Source organism: Rhinolophus sinicus, linkage group LG03 (assembly GCF_036562045.2).
Source record: "Rhinolophus sinicus isolate RSC01 linkage group LG03, ASM3656204v1, whole genome shotgun sequence".
NCBI lineage: Eukaryota > Metazoa > Chordata > Mammalia > Chiroptera > Rhinolophidae > Rhinolophus > Rhinolophus sinicus.
Genome location: NC_133753.1, coordinates 25,338,199 through 25,361,823, shown reverse-complemented (window position 1 = coordinate 25,361,823; position 23,625 = coordinate 25,338,199). Strand labels below are relative to the sequence as shown.

General features: G+C 46.6%; 1 protein-coding gene across 2 annotated transcripts in view; it reads right to left on the bottom strand.

The window, feature by feature from the left end:
- The window catches only part of DPF3 (double PHD fingers 3), a 254,240-nt gene extending 232,390 nt beyond the window's left edge, over positions 1-21,850 (bottom strand). For both annotated transcript variants that reach the window (XR_012494614.1, XM_019733356.2), the window contains exon 1: positions 21,756-21,850. Coding sequence is in view for 1 of the 2 variants with exons in the window: in XM_019733356.2 (XP_019588915.1) it covers positions 21,756-21,787 (32 nt within the window). In the remaining variant the exon portion in view is untranslated. The remainder of the gene's footprint in view (positions 1-21,755) is intronic.
- Between the last annotated feature and the right edge of the window lie 1,775 nt (positions 21,851-23,625).

Below are 23,625 nucleotides of genomic sequence, written 5' to 3'. Positions count from 1 at the left end.
AGTTCTCTACCCCAGCACCTCACACAGGGCTGGTCCTCAGAAAACAGTGGATGGATGGATTCTACAATCAGAAAGAGCCATTGAAAATATAAAGAAACTGTGCAAAGCTCTCCCTGTGGGTAGGGATAGCCTGACATGGGGAGAGAGGAGAGATGTTGGTAAGTCAACTAGGAATCTCCTGCCAGTGTCCCATTAGCACTCATGTTGCATGAATGAGAGATAAATGGAAGAGGGGACAGAGTCCAGAGACACTGCCAAGGTTAAGTCAACAGCACTAAGTGTATGTGGGGGTGAGGAGCGAGGGGAGCCAAAGATGACCCTGAGACTTTGCTTAAAAGAGAGTGAACCCTGAGAGGAATAAACAGCATTAGAGGAAGAAGAACAATGCATTTAGGATGTAAGTTTGAGGGGTCCATCCAGGTGGGGTGGAGTAGGCAGTAGGATAGTCAGGAAGAGAGAGTTAGATCAAATAATGGGATATTGAATCATGACTGAAGCCGTGGGAATTCCCTCATTCATTTCTATTTCTGAGCAACTTCCATGTCCCGGGCACTTCCTAAGTGCTAGGGACTGTGGCTGCTGCAGGCCCAAGGCAGGCAAGGTCTGTGCTTTCTTGAAACTTACCTTCCAAGGGGAAAGCCAGACAAAAGACGGATGAACAAATATATAACGATAATTTCTGATGGCTGTATGCACTGTGGGAGAAACATGTACAAGGGTCATGGGAGAGTGGCACACGGACAGTATTAGACGGGGCGGGCAGGGGAGGCTCCTCTGAAGAAGTGGCTTCTGCCCTGACAAGTCAGAGGGCAGAAATGATGGAGAAGTTATTGGTTTCATGGCTTTGGTTTTTCTTGAATAAGTTTGGGGTGAAATCATCTGCGGAGAGGGAGAGGATGGGAAGGGTTTTTGGGTAAATGGCAAAATACTGGGACAATTGCTACGGGAAGAAATGAAAAGGGGGTGAGAAAAGAGATGACGATAGGGCACCGAGGACCTAGCTGAGGGCTGAAGCCACAAATGTGTAGAGGAGCCTATCAACACAGAGCATATTCTATTTTACAAGTGTTATATAATAACGAAGCTTTATGTCCCTGCAGCTATATTGAAAACAGCACTAATACCCTAGTAACGACCTGGAATCTCTACCCCTACTTGGTATGAGGTGGGTTGGCTGGAGTGTTTATTTGATTTTAATTAAGTTTGATGGGCTGTGAGGATTTTCATTACTTGGTTTGACCAGGCACGTTCCCACTGCCAGCCCCTCCCATAAACCCCAGTCGCTTCAGTCTGTGTTCCTGCCACAGCCTCCTCACGCAAGCCATCCTGCCCATTAATCACCGTCAACGTCCATCCTGTCATACCTTAAATAATTCCTCAATACCTCCAGGATCAGCGCCAAACTTTTCACACAGGTGTTTCTAACCGGGTCCTCATTACCTGTCCAGCCTTATCTCTCGTGGCCACCCCGTCTGGTTGGTATTCACACTGTTCCTTTTTGAACCCAAGTCCATTTCATGGGCAGTTTCAAGTCCACACGTGAGGGTCTTGGGCAAGTTGCTTAAACTCTCTGGAGTTTTCTCATCTGTAAAATAGTTAATATACCTGCTTCCTAGGAGAAGTAAATGAGTTGTGTGTAAAGCACACAACCCAGGGCTGCCAAGCAGAGTACAGGTAGGTAGGTGCTCGGGAGATGGTGGCTGGAACCATCTAACCACCATTACTGTCCAAGCTGCTGTGTAATGATGCAGTTATTACAGCACCCAGCACATGGCCACGTGGACGCAGAAGACATTGGGGACATGGCCATTAACATCGGTACTACGTTCTGTTTTGTGATTCAGCTCTTGATTTCCACTGCACTCTTCTTTAGGCTTCTCTGAAAAAAATCAACCTACACTTTTCCACTTGTATGAATATTCAACCTATGTCTTGTCCCTCAACTAGACAGAAAGTTCCTAGAGAACAGATATTGTATCCTCTGCTTCTTAGTATCCCCCTTGGTGTGAAGGCACAGAGCCTTCCACTTCAGGAGATGCTAAATAATTCCTGGTTGATATGCTGAGCTGAGAGCTTGGTTCCCCTCCGACAGGGAACCAATCTCTCCTCAACATGCCAACTTCTACCCATCCGTCACGGCTCCCTCCCGCTGCTCCATGAACCTGGCCAGTGAAACTGGTTTCTCCCTTCCCTGAAAATCTATGGCACTCACTAATTTGTCATATTTTGCCTAAAATTCTACAGCTTCTAGAATTTTAGGGCATGCAGGGACATTGAGTATGTGGCCCACCTTTCTTCCACCAGTACTCATCTCACAGGTGTATTTTCTAGCCAGACCAGGAGACCTCCAGTATACCCAGAATCTTTTTCACAAGGAGGAAGCAAAGGCTGAGATGGTTAAATACCATCATTTCAACCATAGGGTTCTGTCTCCCAGAGCAAAAATGCCAAGAGACCCTCTGTGGTGCGTACGGAAGACAGGGCTGGAGGACCTGGATTCCAGGCCCAGTTCTGCCTCTTATTAGTTGTGTGAGGCCTGAAGGCTCTCCCCAGATGTTGCGAGGCCTCTGTTGTCATGTCTAAACAGTGAGGGAGACCACCAGTGGTCTCCAAGGTATTTCCTAGATCTACAATTCCAACCTCTGCCTATGAGCTGTACTGTTGAGGAACAAATAGAGTCAAAAGAGCTTTGGTCATTAACTGGTAGGAGTACTTTGAAAGCTTCTCTGTTCCTGCTACCCATTCTCCTATCCGGTATTTCATGCAATGGACATAGAAATGAGAGCATCACAGGGCAAAATCTGAACAACTGAAACGTTGCCTGCCCCCATTGTGACTGTTGAAGCTGGGTAATAGATACATGGAGGTTCTTTAGACTATTCTGTCTACTTTTGTCTAGGTTCGATATCCTCCATACTAAAAAGTTATAAGAATTACAATAAACCCACCTGATTCCACCTTTTCATGTACTAACTGGATACACACTTTCTAGATGGATCCCATGAGCCCTCAAAAAAGGTACTGAATCTTTTTTTAAAAAGAACTACATATGGAAATTGTAAGAAATCAATACTTTTGAACCCTGCCCACCGAAGAATAGAGGGGTGAAGAAAGAGGCAACGCGGAGCGCTTGGAGACAAACATCCGGTTTTGAGCCCCCTTCTCCCACCAATGCTGTCATTTTATAACTATGTCAAGTAGGACAAAGAAATTACCAGAGCCTTGTCTCCTCATGTGTATTATTGTGAGGCTTCAAGAGACCATCTGTGTCTCGAAAGCACTCGGTACCTATTCTACCCCCACACACACCCATTTAAAGCATCATTACACTTGTTGGTGTATGTGCAGTGCTGGATGAACAGTGGTTCTCAAGCTTTAGCAGGCATAAGAATCAGACAGCATGGCCTCACCCCCGAGATTCTGATTCAGCAGGTCTAGGGGAAAACCCAGGAACCTACCTTTACATCAGTCACAGAGCTGCCCTGGCATAGGTAGTCCTCAGGCCACACCTTGAGAAGCCCCAAGGCACCCGCTGTAGGAGTGAGCAGCAGGGACAACAGAGAGAGGCAAACTGCTTCAGACTGTACTTGAGAGGAAAAGTAATCTATTCACAGTATCGAAAACTTCCAAGGATGGGGGTGGGGTATCAGTTTCTGTCAACTATCAAATGGGACTGGGAATTATAGGAAGGAGGGAAGCAGTTAAAGGGAAAGCTCTGTTGTCACAGCCTATGCAGCTAATGCCTGGTCCTTCATGTACGTGCTCATATCTCATTTTTATTTTCTAAACTGGACCCAGAAGAGCCTCCTCAGAACTCACTCATGCGGTCCTTCCCTGGCCCTACTGCTAAGTCTCCCAGTAACCAGGGGGAAATTTTTAGAATGTGAATTGGATCAAGTCACTTCCTAACTTAAACCCTTCCATGGCTCTTAGGAGAAAGTATACACTCTTAAAATACACATCAAGGGCCTGCGTGTTCGAGCCCCTCCTCACCTCTCTTAGCATACTTTCCCTTTCTCTCTGACGCTCTGACTACAACTGCTTTCCTTGTCCCCTCCATCATGTCACAGGACCTTTGCACATGCTGTTCCTCTGCCTGAGATGAAATGTTGCCTCTTCAAGGAGTTTCCCTCCACACACAAGACTAGAACAGTTCCTCCTGCTATACTCTCTTATATCTTCCTGGACTTTTCCAACATAACACAGATCCAACTTTTACTTATATTTTTATGTGGTTCATGTCTGTCTCCCCAACTGGCCTATAAGCTCCATAAAAATAGGGTCCACGTTGGTTTTGTTCACCATTGTACACCCATTGTATACACAGTAGCTGGTACATTGTACATGCTAAACTAATACAAGATAAATGTCAAGTGCTCCATGGTGTGGAAAGACGTGTGACTGAAGAAGAGACATGAGAAACCAGTTGGAGAAATTCATGATGCAAATGACAGGGCAGAGTGAGGTGGCACACTTTCCCCTGAACTCGGGCAGCTGAGAATCTTCTCAATTATCACAGGTTGGTGGTCACTGGACACCTATAAAGCTGAGGTTCTTAAATAAGAGCATCTGTCCCAGGCTGTCCCCAGAGGACCATGAGAATGTGACTTACCCCTTGGAGAAGACGGGGGCTGAGAAAGAAGGCTAGAAGAGACTGTGTGCCAACCTCCTCAATGCCCTTCCTGTTATCTCTCTGAAAATGTAGCTTTGTCCCTCATTATCAGAACTCAGAGAGAGCAGGGAGAAGGTCACAGACAGAAATGATCTTCCTCCCTCCTATCTGGAGCCACAGAAACAGGCGAGCTCAGGTTATCTTTGTGTTTGCTTCTTTTCCCCACCGATGAGTGGGGGGTAGGGTGGGCGGGAAGATTTAGAACAGTCACTTCAGAAAACAGGATTTTCTGCTTGGTCACCAGACACATTCCCATTCAAAGGATGCAACACAAGCTGAAGTGTAGGTCCTCTGACTAGGCTATCGAGTCCCATCAATTACACCACGTGGAAAAACTTTGGATGGTTAAAAATAACATAGGGGTCTGGTGTTTGGAAGATCTGGAGTTTGGAATGCCAGCTTGTCAAGCACAAATCACTGCCTACCAAAAGTGTGTGCTGGGAAGGTGTCTACACACACCCGCCGGGACAGGAGGGCTGCAGGTGAGCAAGGTGTCCACGGTCCTCCGTGTGTCAGACCAACTCTCAACTCCCTCCCACCTTGGTCTGAAGGACTTCGGAGCCCTGCTCCACCTGTGCAAAGGGCATCCTCGCCCAGGCAGGAAGCATGCTCCTCGGAGGAGGAGGGGGCAGCAATGAATGGAAGTGAGAGCAAGGAGTTCAGCCACATCAGAGACTCAGTCCATCTCCATGTGTCGTTTCTGCATTTGTGAAATTCTTGTTCTTTCTCAGAAGGACCCGGTATCAGCACCAATTAAGTAGCATGTAATAATCTGAACTGGACAAAGTGTCCCATAGATAAATCTTTCTCAAAGTCTCTTCTAGCAGATTTGCTCTAAGAGTAAAACAGTACATTAATAATAATAATAATAATAATGCCGTAAGGTTCTAGAACATCTTTCTTCTAAGAAAATCAGAACTTCTCCTACTTATTATCTCATTTTCCTAAGCCAATGTGAGGCGGGGGGGAAAGCCAGCTAGTATGTCTTTGCATTCTACAGATGGAAACACAGGGTCACTGCAAACATCTGTTAAGAGGGTACTATGTGCCAACTCTTCTAAGCACTTTACATATATTAACTCACTTAATTCTCTAACAACCCTCTAAAGGCAGAAACTATCATTCCCACTTTACAGACGAGGAAACTGAGGCACAGAGGGGTTAGAAATCCTGCCCATGATCGTGGGACTTGGATTTGAACCCAGACTCTCCAACTCCAGAGCCAGCACCCAAGTTAGGCCACACAGCCACTGCTTGCCACACTCCCTGGGACAGAGTGTTTGAACTTTCAAAGACTGCAAGACTCGAAGGGATCCCAAAGACTGGTGGGATGCCCCTTCCCCCTAAAAGTTGGTTCCCTGGGCCCCTTGGCCTTCCTCTGGGATGGAGTAGGCAACATGTAGGTGGAGAGCTTGAATGGGTAATGGGGGGTGCCTATGTGGGAGTGGGGAAGCACTACCTTCAGAATAAACACCTCAGCGCCCCCAGGAGGAAACACTGACTGAGAGACCTGCGGCCTCACTCCCCCGATGTGAATCATGAAACTCATCCTTGGAGCACCAGACTCAGTTGAGCTACCACGGTGAGCTTTCATGTTTTCCGCCCCGGACTGGATTTGTATATTTTTATTTATACCATTTATGGGTTGTTGTTGTTGTTTTAAAGAAAAGGGATGGTGACTAAAGCATTGAAAGGGAAAAAGGCCTTTAGCTCCAGCATTTAGACAGGCTTTTAACCCCACTTAGCAAATCTGCTGGCCAGAGCTGACCTGCACCTGATAAAATGGAAGGTTCTCACCAAAACAGGCCCCCCAGTGTATCCCCCCGACCGCCAGCCCCTCCGGGAGATGCCCTGGAAAGGACCCGAACACATGATCAAGGAAACCACGAACCAGGATTCAACTCAACCTTAGTGAGAGTGGGAGCCTCTGGAGGTAGGCAACCTTCCCCCTTCCCCTTTGGGGGACACAGGATGACAACCCCAACCTCCCCTGAAGCCTCTCTTTTGGCCTCTGAAATGTTCAAGTTCTTCCCAGGAACTGGCTGCCTAACCGCGGCTCTACTCAGACCAGCCTGGCCCCAGGCTATTTCCCATTTTACCTTCTGTCCATGAACTAGGACACACACACACACACACACACACACACACACACACACACACACACACTGCCATCCAGACACAGGAATCCTTTTGCCGTCCTCTGCACATTCCCTCCCACCTGGTTTTCCTTCCCCCAGAAAAGGAGGGGATTCTCTAAGTCATGACTCAAATGCGACCAAATGCTTCTCAAATCTTTGTTCATTTACCTTTTACACTTGACCTTCCCCATCCTCAACCCCCATCACTCCTTGAGCCTGACCAGATCCCACCATCCTTCCCAATTCGGCTCAGAGCTGCCTCTTCCCTGAAAACTCTGACACCTCAACGATGGGACCCGCTTTTCTCTTCCTAATTCACAGTCCCCCCTCGGGGGCTGGACTGCTAATTTAGTGCCAGGTTATTCCCTCCCTTGTAACCTCATACACCCATTCTTCTCACCCATTTGCTGTGTGCAGTCTTTGCCCATTTCCCCCTTCCCTCTCCCCACTCCCACAGTCACAAGATTGAGTGTGCCCTCATGGGGACAAAGTGGAATACTCTTCCTTCTTTCTGTGCCCCTTTGGTGCTTTTTGATCAAGGGGTGCTGCACGTGGGGGAAGGAGTATGATGTCAGTGGGGCATGGATGAAAGGACAAGAAGTCAGAAGGAGACCTAGGCTGGAGCTGTAACCCTTGATATGAAGCATTAAGTGGATTATTCTTCCATCTAGGGCTCAGAGAATGCTGGAGAGGCTTAGATCTGAGTCAAGAAATAAAATAAGAAGCAGAATGCAAAAGAAAAATGAAAGGGTAACCAGCAGGCTTTTCCTTCCTGGGGATTTGAAAAGCTACAGTAGAGCCTGGAGGAGCAATGCCAGGAAGCTGAACTGCCCAAGGCTGCCAATGCCGGGTCTTGGAGAAAGGTAGGAACATTTCAGAGCTTTAACATTGTCGACCCCAGTTCATCTGGGTCACAAAGGAGACAGGAACTCCAGGCAACACTGGGCAATAATATTGTTCTACCCATCAGAGCTTCTTTTATTCTGTATTTCTCAGGAACCGAACCCATTCCAGAAAGGTAATGGGTGAGAACAAATGACCACCAGAAGAGGAATCTTAATGGGTCCTCTCTGTTTGGCAGATCCTCAAATGAAAAAACAAGAATCCTATTGCTCCAAGGATAGCAAGAAGTAGCTCTGTCTCAGAAAGGTTCCTACCTTCAGACTCACAAGCCAGGCAGGCTCCATGCCACCACTTGCCCACCAAGCTGACGGGGATCTCCAGCTCCTGAGATGGCAAACAATGCCCCCTGGTGTGTTTGGGACCAGGGAACTATGGGAACTTTCCACATTTCATAGATCTCTACAGATCAGTGTTCATCTCAGCTACCTTGTGCATAACTGACCTAAAATTGAATGATCCAAACCTGTTCCCTATCCCCCAGAGATGTGTGTAATTATATAAATGAGGACAGAATATGTATAAGTATCTGTTATACTGGGATGGCTGCCCAGAAAGGAAACGAGCACGAACAAGCGGATGGCCCCATGTGTGCCCTCTGCACTGAGGGGTTGCACAGCAGGACTGACTAAGTGCTAGCACAGTATGACCTTTCTGAGTTGACAAACATTTTTGTACAATTCTGCTCCTACAGCCCATAGGTCATGCACCATCAGCATTTTCTCTGGCTTTCTGCATGGAAGGAGATCTAGCAGACTAGAATCTGAATGAAAACTTGACTTGGGTAGCCCGACTCCACCTCGGTCTTCACCTTCCTCCCGACACAGAACCAGGCCTCTCCAGGTGGTACCTTCTTCCAGATAGCTCCAACACTGAGTGATCGGGAGCGTGGAAAAGCGGTGAGAGGACATGGCAAAGTTACCATGATAGGCATTTCTCTCTCTCTCAATATGAGGAATAAAGGCCCTCACGTGATCCCCAGGACATCATTTTTTGTTTCATTGTCGAGTGAATTGATCTGCTCTGAATGTGTTTGGGACACGGAGTCATAGGGAAAGTTGTATCTATCTATAGCAGGGGTGTCCAAACTGCGGCCTGCGGGCCAACTGCAGCCTGCAATCCATTGTTAATTGGCCCGCAGCAAATTCCAAAAATATATTTAGTTTACTTAAATAAACCAGGTGAGGCAGTACGTACTTCACCTCGAGTGAGTGGCCCGGCTGTTTGTGTATTTTACCGCATATGGCCCTTGGTAAAAAACGTTGGAAAAAGTTTGGACACCCCTGATCTAGGCATTGGTACTATGAAAGTATATAACAGGCAATGTCTCAGAGAGTATGTATCTGAAAACAGTCACTGGGCTACAGATACCGCCAAACTCAATAGGACGGGCAGTAGACTCTCACTGATGCCAGCCTTGGGCTAAACCTATATATTATTCTCACCTTCTGGTCTCCTCCATCTTAAAACCCATACAAGTCCTCAGGTATAAATAAGGCTAAAGGAAACCCCACACACAGCTGGGCACACATCAGGCACTTAATAAAAATATGGTAGACTTACCAGTGGCTTGTCACAAGCCCTAAGTTACTTAGTCCCTGAAAAAGAACAAAGCGAAAAGACTTGTCTTTATTTCCCAAGACCAAAGAGGGGGAAATCCATGTTTTCTATATCTACAAGGATGTGATAAAGAAACAAGGGGCCAAAATAAATAAAGCTGACATTCATCACAGCCGAACATGCTACATGCAAGTAAGGCCAGTGTTTCCACCCCTGAAACTGAAGAATTTGGGAAAAGGAATTCTGATGTCTTTCTTTTCCAAACTCCTGCAGTTGAGGGAGAGGATGAGAAACACGTCAAGTCTAAAGGGCTAGCAGCAAATTAGGCGGGAAAAGCAGTGTGTCTGCCTGGTGGCTTCCTTTGCTTGGTTATTCCACACATGTTTATGAGATAGCGCCTGCTATGCTAGATTCCGGGGCTAGGAAGGCAAGGCAGGCCCCGTCCCTGTCTATCCTCCCGGGCCTTACATTCTAACTAACCAGAGTGAAGTATTTCAGTGGCCAAGAGAGAAGAATATGCTTAGGACTATGGGACCAAGGGCAGGTGTGGCCAGTTCTACCCAAGGGTCAGCAAGGGCCTCAGTGGGAAAGAGGGGACTTCGAAGCATCTGGGCGATGAGAAAGTGGATGCTCATCGAGCATACCTGGAGCAGGGCTGGAGAAGCTGCAAGCCCTTTGGTGACACTATAGGGGGAGCATGAGGGGCACCCTCTTTCTAAGCAGGGATACAGAGCAGACCCTCAAGATAACAAGTTCAGCTCATCTCTCATTCTGAGCTTCTTAACCTGGAGCCCATGGACCTCTAGGGTCTCCACTGATGGGCTCCTCAAGGTCTGTGAGCCCCATAAAGCCATATGGAGATGTTCACACACGTGCATTTTTTTCTGGGGAGATAGTCCACAACTTTCACAGGATTCTCAAAAGCGTCTGCCATTGACAAAGAAAATGAAGAAGCCACACTCAGTAGGACTCCTAGGAGCCTGAACGCCAACCAGACTGTGGTGCAGAGCCCTAGTTTTCCATCTCCATACTCCACATACGAGCGTAGGATCCCACATAGCATATTGGTTTTCAGAACTGACAGAGCTAAAGGGGTGAGTGCAAGGAGATGGGAAAAAAAAAACAAAGAATCACCATTTTCATCACCAAAATAAACATTTGTGTGTGAGGCACTGGGCTAGACTTTAAAAACCAATACTTCTTTCCATAAAGGCACATGGAAGAATGTCTTCTCAAACTCCTGTTCCCAGACACGGGATTGCAGAGCCCAGTCCCGAAATGTAGATACAAGTCACCCAGAGTAATTCACTGCAATCCCCAGATCAGGCTCAAACTTTAGTTGGCAGTTGCCTAGCAACGGATAACCCTAAAGATGTATCACCAAACTGAGATTCCAAAAGGGCATTTTGTGGAAAAGTAGCCCCCACGGAAGTCTTTCTGCCAAACCACTCTGGGACTACTGGGGAAAGAAACACTTTGCAGCCAAAAGGAGGCTGGAAAGGGCGCTGGGAAGGTGTGCAGGTGGTGGTGTGTTTTCCCACCCTGGGGAGCAGGCACAGAGATGGGACACTGAGGGTTGAAGGAGAAGGCAACCGGTGCCTCTGCACGTCCTCTTTCAGCCTGTACCTACGATTACTCTTCAAGCAGTTGCTCAGCAGATCCCAGCTACATCTGAACAATAAAGTGGCACACAGACTTGACCGCACCTACATCCAGCCCTGCCAGAAAGTCATCATTCTGCAGCAGTTCCATTGCACTATGTCAGGGTGGGGTGGGCAAGATGGCAGACCTCAGACTACAGCTGACGGGGAACCCAGGTAGCAGTTTTTATCCCACTCTCCAGGGCAGCTTCCTCCCTTACGGAGGCAGCAAGAACGAGAGAGGCAAAAAGATCTCTCTTTCTAAAATTCCAAGTTTGTTTTTAAATGAAAAGCTCAGAAAGAAACTCCTTCAGGTGAGACTAGGATTACTAAAACGAAGGTCCTAATCCAAACCATTGCACAGGCCAACACCGGGCGCCTGTGCCGGAGCAGGTGGCAGAAAGCTTGGGAGGGCGGGGCCTTTTTCAGAACCCATCAGTATCCCTTCTCCAGAAAGGTCTTGGGGGTCGGAGGAAGGGGCAAATAAATATATCAGTCTGGAAGAGCTTTAGGAAGAACAAATGCGGAAGTCAAACAACAACAAATAAGGCGAGATAAATCCAGATAAAATATTAAAATCATTAAAGGGCTGCTGCTCCCTGAAGATTGGGAAAAATGAAGAGAGTTAATTAAAAGCAATCTCCATGCACTGCTGAGCCAGCCGGCCCTGATAAATCAACAGCTGGGGCGGCTGTGGAGGGCAGTCAGGGGCTTGGGGGGGGGGGGGGGCTAGCCAGGGAGGAGGGGCTGTCACATAGGTGGCAGTGACATCAAATTGAACACAGTGACTTAAGTTTCCTGTCTCATTAAATATTTTATGACACTGAATAAAGTTGTTCTTCCGAGGGGGAGCAAATGATCAGTGAACAAAGAGGGAGGAAGATAAGGCTAGAGAGGTATTGTTTGTTTGACTCAAAACGTACTTGGGATGGTGGTGTCTGCATCTCTGATCTAGTCCCAAACGCAGAGGCGCAGAGGCTTTCGGGGGTTTTTTTTTTTGTGTTGGTGGTGGTGGTAGTGGTGTGGTGTTTTTTTCTCTCTCTACCTGATCTGCACAGGTAGATGCATCTTCTCAAATCTCGCTACAAAACCCTGGGCTATGTTTGTTTTGGGGGCTGTGGGAAGCAGTACAAAGTCCAGGAAAGAACCAAGAGGAGATAGAAAAGACCCAAATTCTTATTGCTGACCCAAGCCAGACTTTGAGCACAAAATTAAAAGGTCAGCAGAAATGGTGGGAACTTTCTTTTTTTCTTGCTTTCTATTTTTTTCCCCTTTTATTTCTCTACTCCTTTCCATCTTTTTTCTACAGTCAGATAAAGTTTTTGTTTTTCATTTTAAACAAGAAATAGTTCAGCATTTTCGGGCTCAATCTAAATAAAAACCCAGAGATTTTAGAAGTGTTATAAGAACAGCCCTTTTCTAGTCTAAGGGAACCCTCCTGTTCTTCCTTGATGGAAATATAATCAAGAGAAATGATTGGGGGAAAGTGTTTTTTTTTCTGCTCCATAGAATTGGGATTGGAAGGGGAGTGTGTGCATGGGGAAACATAAGGAATTATGCATTTGGATATGCATTTTAATTAGGTGGACAGAAGCAGCCGCCTGTTAATTTTTCTTGCTTGTTTCTACTTAGCATTCATCACAGGCAGAACCACCATAGAGCACTCCCATGATAATAGGTGGTTCTGCATTGGCTAAGTCCTCGGGGAAAATAATTAGCAGGAGAGAATATATTCTCTCCACTCCCACTACCCCATCCACCCTGCCCTCCCCCACCCTCAGCACCACATTGCCTCCCACCGCCCCTCACCCCCAACTGACAGTGGTTTCTCTAAGAGAAGCCTAGGGGAGAAGTCAGGCTTCTGGTTTACAGGCACTTACTTTGCCGGGCCAAACAAGGGTCTGGAAGGAGAAACAGACAGACTGGAGGCCTTCCTTGGAGTGGAAGCTCCTAGATGCAGGGAGAGAGGCTACTATGCCGCTTAGTTCTGAGGGGCAGGCTGGCAGTCAGTTGTTGGCCAGGCAGGATGACAAAGCTCCAAAGAGGGTGGGACAGTTCTCATTGAGCTCAACTGGCAGCAAAGATGTTTAAAGAGTCATTAGTTGAGGAGAATGGGGAGTGTGAATGACGTTTTTCACTTAATTTGCTTTTATAAAGTAATGTTGTAGTTCTGCAGCAAACTTGAACCTGAAGCATTTCCAGGGCTGGCAACCAACATGTAACTTCAATTCTGAGATCTGACCCCCATCACGATGATCTCCATAGTCTACTCTGTATAAGGAATCAATTCTTGTTGCTGATCTCCTGTGTCAACAGCTCACCCTCCTTGTGCACTAGCAAATTTAAGCTCCAGGCCCACCTTCACCCCTTCCCTCTCCCAGGAGTCCCTCTGCCCTCCGAGCTTCCGTTTCCCCTGATTTTGAAGGTGGACTCAGTTCATGGCGGCCAATGGGAAATGAAATGAGGACTTCCCTTGAGCTCATATTCTCACCTATTTCAAACCCAGACAATGGGAAATCCCACTGCATCCCAGAGCTATTTACACACAGCTGGATGAGTAAGGCTTCGCATTTCCTGAGAAACAATGGTTACACATGATGTGGAATGCCAGATTCATTTCACTTGTTTTCGTTTTAATATATTAAAATAATGTTTAATATATGAGGTATTGCTGACTATGAGAAGGCTTCAGTCAGCTAAAGGAAACTATAGTTCTCCTAATAATGCCTCACATTTGTATTTTACACCTTCTGAAATGTTTTCACATCTATTATTTCATTTGGGTGGGGGTGGGGGTGGTAAGCAGGGCTGGGTGTAGGGGAAGGGAAGAGAAAGGAGACAGAAGCTTTTTTCACTACATGAAAAGACAGGCCTAGTTTACTAACTCTTGCCTTTCAAGCTGTCCTGTCATCCCAGGTGATCCCTCAACCCCGTTACCAGATGGAACCTCCTCTCTGCCTAGGAGACCTTTACTCCAAGACCCAACAGCTGACTAAGACTAAGCACCTGGAGCCTCCCCACACCCAAACCCTGACCCTCCAGGGAGTCCCTACGCTCAGGGCAGGGGGACAAGGGCCGAGGAAGAGGGAAGTGAGTTTCTGGGTTTCCAGGACATTTATCTACCTCCCTTAAATAATGGTATTCCTACGGGGGAGGGGGACAAAGAAGTTGAATTCTATGATACTGTCACTATTTTTCTTTAAGTTTATAAGGTGGGGCTGCCTGTACTATCTAGAAACGTAGTCCCTACATTTTAAAGAGTCTGAAAATGAAGAGGACCTAGACATATACCCAAAAGAACTGAAAGCAGGGACTCAAACAGCTACTTCTATGCCCATGTTCATAGCAGCATTATTCACAATTGCCAAAAAGTGAAAACAACCCAAGTGTCTATCATTGGATGAATGGATAAACAAATGTGGTATATACACAAATGGAATATTATTCAGTCATAAAAAGGAAATCCTGACACATGCTGTAACATGGTAGACAAACTTTGAGGACATTATGCTAAGTGAAATCAACCAGTCACAAAAGGACAAATATTGCATGATTCTACTTATATGAGGTCCTTAGAATAGGCAAATTCATACAGACAGAAAATAGAATGGTGATTACCAGGGTTAGGGGTGGGGGAGGGTGTCTGTTTGGTATGATAAAAAAAATCTGGAGATGGATAGTATCAATGGTCGCACAACATTATGAACGTACTTAATGCCACTGAATTATACATTTAAATGGTTAAAATGGTATATTTATATGTTATCAATGTTAAATGACATGCTTTTTTTTTACAATTAGAGAAAAAAAAATTAACGGCTGCCTCTTTCTGCTGAAGATCAGAGTGACCATTTTGTTTTTTCTTTCATTTTGCCAAAGTCTCACAATTTAGGCTTTTGTGAATTCTCTCATGGGTTTTACAACCCCCTCTTCCTCCTTTAAGCTTACAGAAAATTGCCAAGGGAGATTTCAACCAAAGAAAAGCTTAATAATAGTGACCCCAGAGGAACCTGGGATGTTCTAGAGGCATGTCACTGAAGGAGAGGCAGTGCATTCCAATTTAGACACTGCTAATACCCAGCCAGGTAGGGCCAGCTTCGGTGTGTCGGCGGGATACCTCCATTTTCTCAGCAGTAACACAGGGTACACTAGAGGAAGCTCAATGAGACATAAGTACAGTTCCACCTACTTCAGCTCTCTGAACAGCCAGGTATCTGCAGCTGCCCAAATGGGAATGAAATAAACACTTTATTTCCATGTTAATTGGGATGGGTGCCATGGTGGAGGAGAGGGCAGGTCCACAGAGATATGAATACATGAAATCCAGGAGAAAAATCTTTTACTTGCTTCCCCTTCCAGACATTTAAAGAAAAGAGAGAAAAAAACAGATATTCTCAGTAATTCCAGTCTTTACTACAACCAAAAACTTTATCTGAGTGCTTATAAACAGCAAAATAGACCAATTAGTTTTCCCACTTCTCTTTCTTCTCTCCATTCTGTTTGGGGTGTTAATGAGAAGAAAAGTGTTCAAAAGAGAAAATCAGAAGCAAAGCCCGCGTTCTAAATGGTCCACCACCTGGTCCTCAGCCCTAGGCCCTGAGAAGGGAGAGGAAGTTCCATGCTGATTAGAATCCCAAGTGGTAGCACAATGTGGCAAGACTGGACCAGAGAAAATGAAACTACAAAGAGTCTCCCATCTTAAGAGCCACACCCTTCTTTAGAGCCACACTTTGAAAGACTTTGAACTCTGGCCCCTAGCTGTCCTCCTGTCCTAACTAACCATAGTAAGAGCCACAAAGTTTTTGACTTGAACAGAATTCGGGCAATCAAGGTACATCACCTTCATCTTACAGACAAGGAATATGCAGCTCAGAGAAGTTGTGTCCAAGATCACATGGCTAGCTGGTTGCAGAGCTCAAGGCTCTGGGTTCCTCTCTCCGAGCTGCTTCTTTTTTCTCCTCCATTACTCTGAAGTCACAGCTGCAAAACACTAGGTACTGGTGAGAAGTGCACGACGAAGAGGGACGGAGTTTGAGAGTTTGAGATCCGACCACAGTGATGGCAGGTGAAAGTTTGGGGACTGGAAAATCTTTTCTGGTGGAGCTTCCAATTGCGGTTAACACAAACAGCAGATTTTCGAAGTAACAACAATAAACTCACTCATTTTGCAGCAACCTAAGATGACCAGGCTCTTCATTCAGGGACGGTGGAGAGGGTGGCAAAAGGATTAGACATGTACCATCATCACTGTTCCCCAGGCTCAGAACGGAGGCCTTGGTGGTGGAGGACTCAATGTGGGCTATTTGAACCCCATTATTAGAAGCTCTGAGCCTAATCCCCTCACCCCTCCCTGCTTCCAAACACAGCCGCTAAATTTTAGCCTCCTCAAGGCTTCTCTTCCCTTGCCACCCTCCCCACTACTATTCACAAACACACTACCTAGAAACTCTAAACAGTCTGCCCCTCTTTTCCCACCCCCCAACACCTCCTAACCACTGCTTTTAAAACTGATGCAAATCACAGGCTTCAAAAACCTTCCTTTGGTGACAGTTTTACGATGTAAGCTCCATTCATCCATATGGTTTGACAGACTGTGAAACACTAGTAACCGAACCAATAAGAAAAACAAATTACAAAAACACCACAACACCTCATCTCTCCTCAGTCACTCACACAACTAAAGTAAACTTTCCAACTTGCAATGGATCATAATATCAGTCTCTCTTGGTGTTAAACAATCTTTTCAGAGTTCCAGACCACAGAATGGTTTTATCCACTCATCTATCCCCACCCCACCCCCCAGGCCACTCTTTATCTTTCCTTGTTAAATACCTACATATTTAAAGACTATTTAAAACTAGGGTCATGCTTACATAGGCCCTGCAGGGAAACCTGCCTGGGCAAAACCTATTCCAGTAGTGTGGCATTTCTTTGGCCAAGTGCTTGCCACATTTGGCTACATTTCTGTGTTCCAGTGACTTTCCGAATACTCAAAAACCACGAGTTACTTTGCAGAGGTTGGGATAATAAACAGGCCTGGATTCTGGTGCCTTTTTATGACCTCACACCCGACCACCACTACACTCAGCGTGGCTACACTTTGAAACTGAAAATCAGCCTCAGTTTCCCTTTCTTTTTCTGGTGCCTGCTCAAAACAAAGCATGCTGACTGTGACATTTTCTTTTTTGCATTGATCTGAGCAGATGGCTCTGAAACAGCTTTAGACATTATGGTCTTTCTCAGATGCATTCAAATTCCAGCTACCTGCATATTTCCAAAAAGAAAGAGGAAGATGAGAAGTCTCCAATTAAGATGCCTCTGAATTTCAGCCCACCTTAAGGATCTGAGCGGTTCGCATTCCACCGTGATCTGTGGATGTCTCCCAGGTGGTCTGCAGGCAGGGCTACTTTCAGAGATTTGCCCTGTGACAATGCCTCCACTTATGTTCTGGCAGAAATTAATCTCCTTTACAGGTATCTCATCAAAACCAGACTGAAAAATAATGCGTGCTAATGAACTTTGGAGAATTTAGGGCTTTTTCTTTTCTGCAGTGGCAACCAGAAGCAGCTGCAGAAGGTGGTTCTTAGGCCTCTGTTGGTTTAAAATGTCTGAGGGTCCTCTTTCATAAGGGCTATGATAATGTCCATAAAAGGCTGCAAGTTCACAAAGTCCCAACCCTAATGTTCCCCACTTAGTACCTCCCGTCATTCCCCCACCCCAGCAGAAACAGCTAAGAGGAGATTAGAAGCAGGAATGTGTCTCCCTTACCCCCTCCTCTCTGATATCTAAACTGAGCGCTATAGCAAGAGTGAGGCCTGGCTTCTAAATGGCAACAATTACACAACTTTCACAGGAACAAAACCACTTTAGATTAGAATGGGTGTATCTAGATCAGAGTATATAACAGGATGAAGATTTAAGGTCCATCTACACACACGACCTGCTGTTTGACCTTAGCTAAGTCAGTAGATTTACTTCTCCCAGAGTTGTGTCCTCAATAACAAAACGGATATAAACACACACCTCTAAGCACAGAAAACTCCTTACAAAAGAAGTTTTCAATTATGTATGTTTAGTTATAAGCATGAGAAAATTGTTTACTGGTCTCATTCTTTACAGTTACTTGACAGAAAGCCCTGTTGATTTATATGGAATAATTAAATAATAATAACAGTTATTCTTTTCTAAGTAGGCAGTTGTAATAATAGATACATATGTGCATAATCAAGTCTGGCAGAAGGTGGCAGACATTCCCAGTTAAGTGCATACAAACCAGGAGCTTGATAACTTAATAAAAGTAAGTTGTTTCAAGTGTTGATAGCAGATTTGAGGGAGGGTGGTTTACCTGAACTAGAACAGCAAGATTAGAATTTATATTAAAACCATTATGCTTCCTGGGTACGCAGAAATCAGCCAGAACACACTATGTAATGTGACTGACTTACACATAGGCCTTTCTCAAATCCATGTTTCTGTTGCCTACATGTGTTTACTTTACCACATGGCCCTTACCTTGCTTGTAACGGCAATAAATGAGGGCTCAGACATTTAGGCTCAGACAATGTAGCTGCTAAATTAAATAATGTGTAATACCCACTTACACATTATACATGTCCACTGATGCTTTTAAATTCTATTTGTCCAGATGTGACTGCTAGGTTGTGGGGCCACCTGCTGAGTCCCCTTTGTGATCTGATCAGTACAGGCAGCTCCAGTTTCTGCCTCTCACACCCTGTTGGGCAGTAATAAGATGTTAAAGGCAACAACAGAGAGAGAAGCCAGGCTGTCAGCTTCAGAGAGAAGGGAGTGAAGGGTACATGGAGGAGGAATCAGAAAGGGAGTTGAGGGGAGATCAAAGACAAGCAGGAAGAAAGCCAAACTCCTGAGATGTGGCTCCAGGAATTTGGAGCCCTAAGGAAGACCCCAAAACAATGAGATTCAAATTGTGCCATGCAGTTACCTGAGCTGTTGAATTATTGAATGTCCCACATGGAAAAAGCTAGTATAAATGAAATATGGTCCATACTCAGTGTAGGTAGAGCCCTACAGAGGTGCTGCATGAAACCTGCGCTTGTTTCTTCCCAGAACCTTACCTACCACCACTTTGTCCCGCAATCCTAGAGGAAACCTTTGTATGACCAGTTTCTATAGGGGGCGTCCCTGGTCTTTCTTTTCTTTCTTTTTTTTTTTTTTCTTTTTCTTTCTTCCTGTCTAGGGGAGAGAAAGAATCAGAAGGTACACAGAAAATGCTAATGTCGTTCAGCTCAGTTTCATTGTCAGAGGGGACACAGGAGGCCAAAAACATAGCTCTCCAAACCATTCTCCCGGCTTCACTCCTCCCACCACCATCTATCCTTTCTGCTTGGTCTATGTGCTTTGTTCTAATTTATCCCATGCATAATTTATTCACGTGTGTATTGTTTCCTGATCAGCAACTTTTAAAAACAAATGAAAAAATTAGATCTTTTATTAAACAAATTGTTTTAAAAAATAAAAGCAGATGGTGTAGGTCTTCCAATAATGACGTGTGTGCTCCTGCCTTGGAGTCTAAAAACTGTCCAGGGCTCAGGAGGCTCGGCTGGTCAAGGGTATTATTTATACCCCCTTAACCCCAGGGAAAGGGGTTGGGGTGCAAAAAGGAGCAGCTAATTACAAAGGACCATTCCACTCCCACCTAGAGAAAGCCGCAGGAGTATTGTGTGTACGCTAGTGTGAGTGTATGGCGACACATAACTACAAATACATCACATTGCCACTGCTTCTAATTATATAAAGTATAATATTCAGAACTAATTCCACTAACCAGACTGCTTCTCTGTCCCTTCCCCCACCTCTAACCGTACCCCACACAGACACCCTCCCCAAACACGCACCCTTCTGCGGTCCAAAAACAAAACAAAACAAAAAAACTGGAGCAAGCAGGAGAATCCTGGAGCGTAGAAATATTGCGCCCGCCGGCGCGTAAGCGGGCTCCAGGGTAACCAGGGTAGCACTTTCCCAATAGGAAACAAACCTGGCACACATGTGAGATTTCTCTAACTTGAGTTTACCAGTTGGCATCAGCCCGATTATGTGATTTTGGCTGGAAATGGGGAAACAGCAAACCAGCTACGGGTTCGGTAGAAACTCACAGCATCAGCGGTATGGCAGCGCGAGCGACCAGCTAGGATACCGCGAAGTTACGCCCATCTATTCTGCCATAAAACATTTTCTTTCTTGGGTGAAAGACTGTGGCGTTCAAGTGCAGTGTATCCGAGCTGCAGAGCGAGAACTGATGTCGGGAGCTGTTCTCTGATCAGCCTCAGCTTCAAATGTCCTCTTAACCGCAGCTTTAATATATATACGTAATATATTTGAAACTCTGAGACCTGTGACATTCTTACCCTTTTTCCCTATTACTGATGGGAGAGAGCTAGTGCCAACGCGTTCCATTTTCTCCGTGCGTTCCTTCGCATGAGGAATCCCCCTGCGCCCCACGGTGTGAACCTGGATTTCAACTCCAGTAGGAGCCCGGGATGCGGGCGCCGATGCGCGGAGTTGAAAGAATCTAGGTGGGCATTTGCCACGCACCCGCGAGAATTCGGCACCAAACGCCCCCCAACCCTCACCTTTCCGCGCCCCTCTCCCGCGTCTTCCAGCCCAGCTAGGAAGACCCGATTCCCCAGGCGCAGACCCCATCCACGTCGCGCCTTCATCTGGAGGGAGCACCCCTCTGCCAACATCACTGCCAATAGCTCCCCTTTTAGAGCGACGCTAGTTTTCCGAAGCCACCCCCAGCTCCGCAATCGCGAGCGGACTTAGCGGCTTAACAGTTCCACCGACTGGAAGGAAGGAAGGAAGCCAGGATAAAAAAGAGGAGGAAAGCAGGCAAGCAGGAATTGGCTGTCGGACCCGGGGACTGGCCCCCGCGTGTCCTCGCGCAGCCCTCCCCCCTCCGTCCCGGATCTGGGCGTCCGCTCAAAGTCTCCCGGCGGCGGCCAGAGGCACCTGCCCCTTGCTCGGGCCGGGAGCCCCAAGCTGCCTCTCCACCAGTCTCGGCTTTTCATCCAGAGAAGGCGACAACACCATTCATGAGACCTGCAGCTTCCCTGACTCCAAATCAACCCCAAGTTAACGCGAGTCGTTAATTTACTACAGCCAGTTCGCCCACAAACACACCGGCGACCGCCGGGAGCCCCGTCACGCTCCTGGGGCTGCCCCAGCAGGAAAGCCGCGGGCAACCACCTGGGCCCCAGGGCTCCCGGGACCCGCTGCTCCCCCTGCGGTCCTCGCAACTCCGGGAGGTTAGCACAAACTCCCTGCCAGCCATCGGAAGGCGGAGAGCGCCCTGCAAACTCCAGAGCTGCCGCGATCTGCTCGCCCAGGCAGACGGAGCTGCCGGGCGGGGGCCGCGGGCTCCGGAGATGCGGGGCTTAGCCAAGTGCACCCAGGCGGCCCCTGCCCGGCGCTCTACCCCAGTTCGGCCGCCCCCTGCGCCACGCTCGCCGCCACGCGAGGCCGGGCACTCGGGGGACGGTGCTGTCCCCGAGCTGCCCACGACCCCCTAGCTGCAGAGTGCTCGAGCGCCCGGCTCCCCTGCCGACATCCCATCTCTCTCTCCGTCCGCCAATTAAGCAGAACACAAATGTAACAATTTTCTTCTTGTTAATTGCATCTCCTAACATTTCTGCGCGTTGAGGGGGAAAAAAAAGATGAACAAGTAAGAGCTGAAAGAAAAAAGAGAAGCCCCGCCACGGCTGCAAGCGCCTGCAAGTGCAGTGCATTGGCAGCGCTGGGCACGCAGAAGGCGCCTTTTTTTTCATATTGAAACCACGCGGAATATGTACATTTTTTAGTCTTACTTACGCTTTCAGGGGGTTGTGAATGACAGTCGCCATTTTGCTACAATGTAACAGAATATTGTCTGTCTCAGAGTTCTAAAGGTTCGCTCAGGGGAAGCGGCGAGCCAATCAGAGCACAGGATACCGGCCTGCTGGCCAATCGGCGCAACCGGTCGCCAGGTGGGCGGGGTCTGCACGGTGGTAGTTATTAGGGGAGCTGTCAAAGCCCAGAGGTCACTCCCTTTTGTAGAGCCCGAGAGCGAGCAGGTCTTAAAGGGGCAGTACCGCTCGAGCAGCTCCTTTTCGGATTGGGGAAAGTGGAAACGCACGGGAGAGTATTCTGGTTTTGGTCTGAGTCCCTACTTTCTAACTAACTGCAAGAGAGTTTGCATTCTCGGACAGAAATATTTTCAACAAACCATTGAACTCCATTCATTAGCTTTTGGCTTTGCTATTACGTTGTTAATCCCCCAAAGGGCAAATTCCGTTGTTCCCGGGCAAAAATTGGAAGGCAGCCGTTTCTTCTAACAAATTACTACACGTGCCCAGCCGTTTGCTAGTGCTCTGGGTCCTGCGGCTTTTTAATATTCTCATTCCCGAAGTGTTTTCTTTATCTCGGCCACCTTCCTCTTGGTTTCTTGGAACTGCCTCCGCCGTTCCTGGCGACTCCAGGACAGCAACTCCCCACCCCCTGGAATGTCTCAATGTCAGGCCGCCTCTCTCCAGCCGCCGGGGCTTTCATTACGTAATAATGCGCGGTGGTCACTCCGCGTGGTTCCCCACTACCATCTCTTCTGTTCGACACACAAACACACCAGAAACTTCTGCAATGATCAGATTCCGAGCGACTGGAAAGTCGAGTGAGACCTGGCGCTCTGACCTGGGTAGGGGAGGTTTAAGGAAACTTTCGGAAACGTATTTTGCTAATAGGAATACAAGTAACTAGAAAGAAGTTGTAGAACCTAGACTGGGTGTTGCCAGAACTTCTTTTTGGTGAGTAGCACACGCGATTCTGGCGTCAACTTTCACTACTTAGATAGAAGGTGAAAAGAATTTGCTAATGAATAATCTGATGTGACCCGAGGTGTTCAGAGTCTGTGTCTGCTTCAAGTCAGTGGCGAACCCCTGACAAAACTGGGAAATTTCTGTGAAGCCAGGCTTCCACTGGGCAGTCGGGAAGGTCTGGGTGGACGAAATGGCACTAAATCCTGAATAGGGGGCCTCATTAGCATACAGAAATCTGGCTACCATCCCAAAGTTGTTTAATCGGGTCAAATAGCTAAGATAGTGGGGGAGGGGTGGAAAGGGGTAGAGGAGAGGCCAAATTGCCAGTTCTTCAAAGCTGTGCCCTCTCACTTCCTTTCTCAGCGCTCCTCTCAAGGCAATGAATAAAATTAAAAGTTTTTTTTTAAAGTTCTAGAACTTTTAGAGTTCAACTCCATACACTATTAGAGTTACAGATAAACAGAACAGGGCTGAAACAGTATGTTTGTAAGACCTGAAAATTTTAACCCCTTCTTTCTGCCTAGTTTATAGCAGAGTCAACTTCTATAGACTGCTTTGTAACTTCTTTGTACAGAATTGTGCAGTTTCAAAAGTTATCCTCTTTTCTAAAGTTAAAGTTTGAAAACTCCCTTCCTTATTAATTTGTCAAGGGATTGGTTCAAATGTTAGTACTTTTCTGAGGTGGGCCTTGACAACATTAAAAAGCAAGCACGGTATTCTGACACAAGAAATATGAGTTTGAAGTATCACTCAGAACTCCCACCAGCCTCTTTGATATATCAAAATTACAGCAATTCAGATTGGAAGACAACAGCATATTTTAACATATGCAACTTGATAAAGTAAGCAGGAAATGTACAGCCTGTCCTGAAAAGACTTACAATTTAATA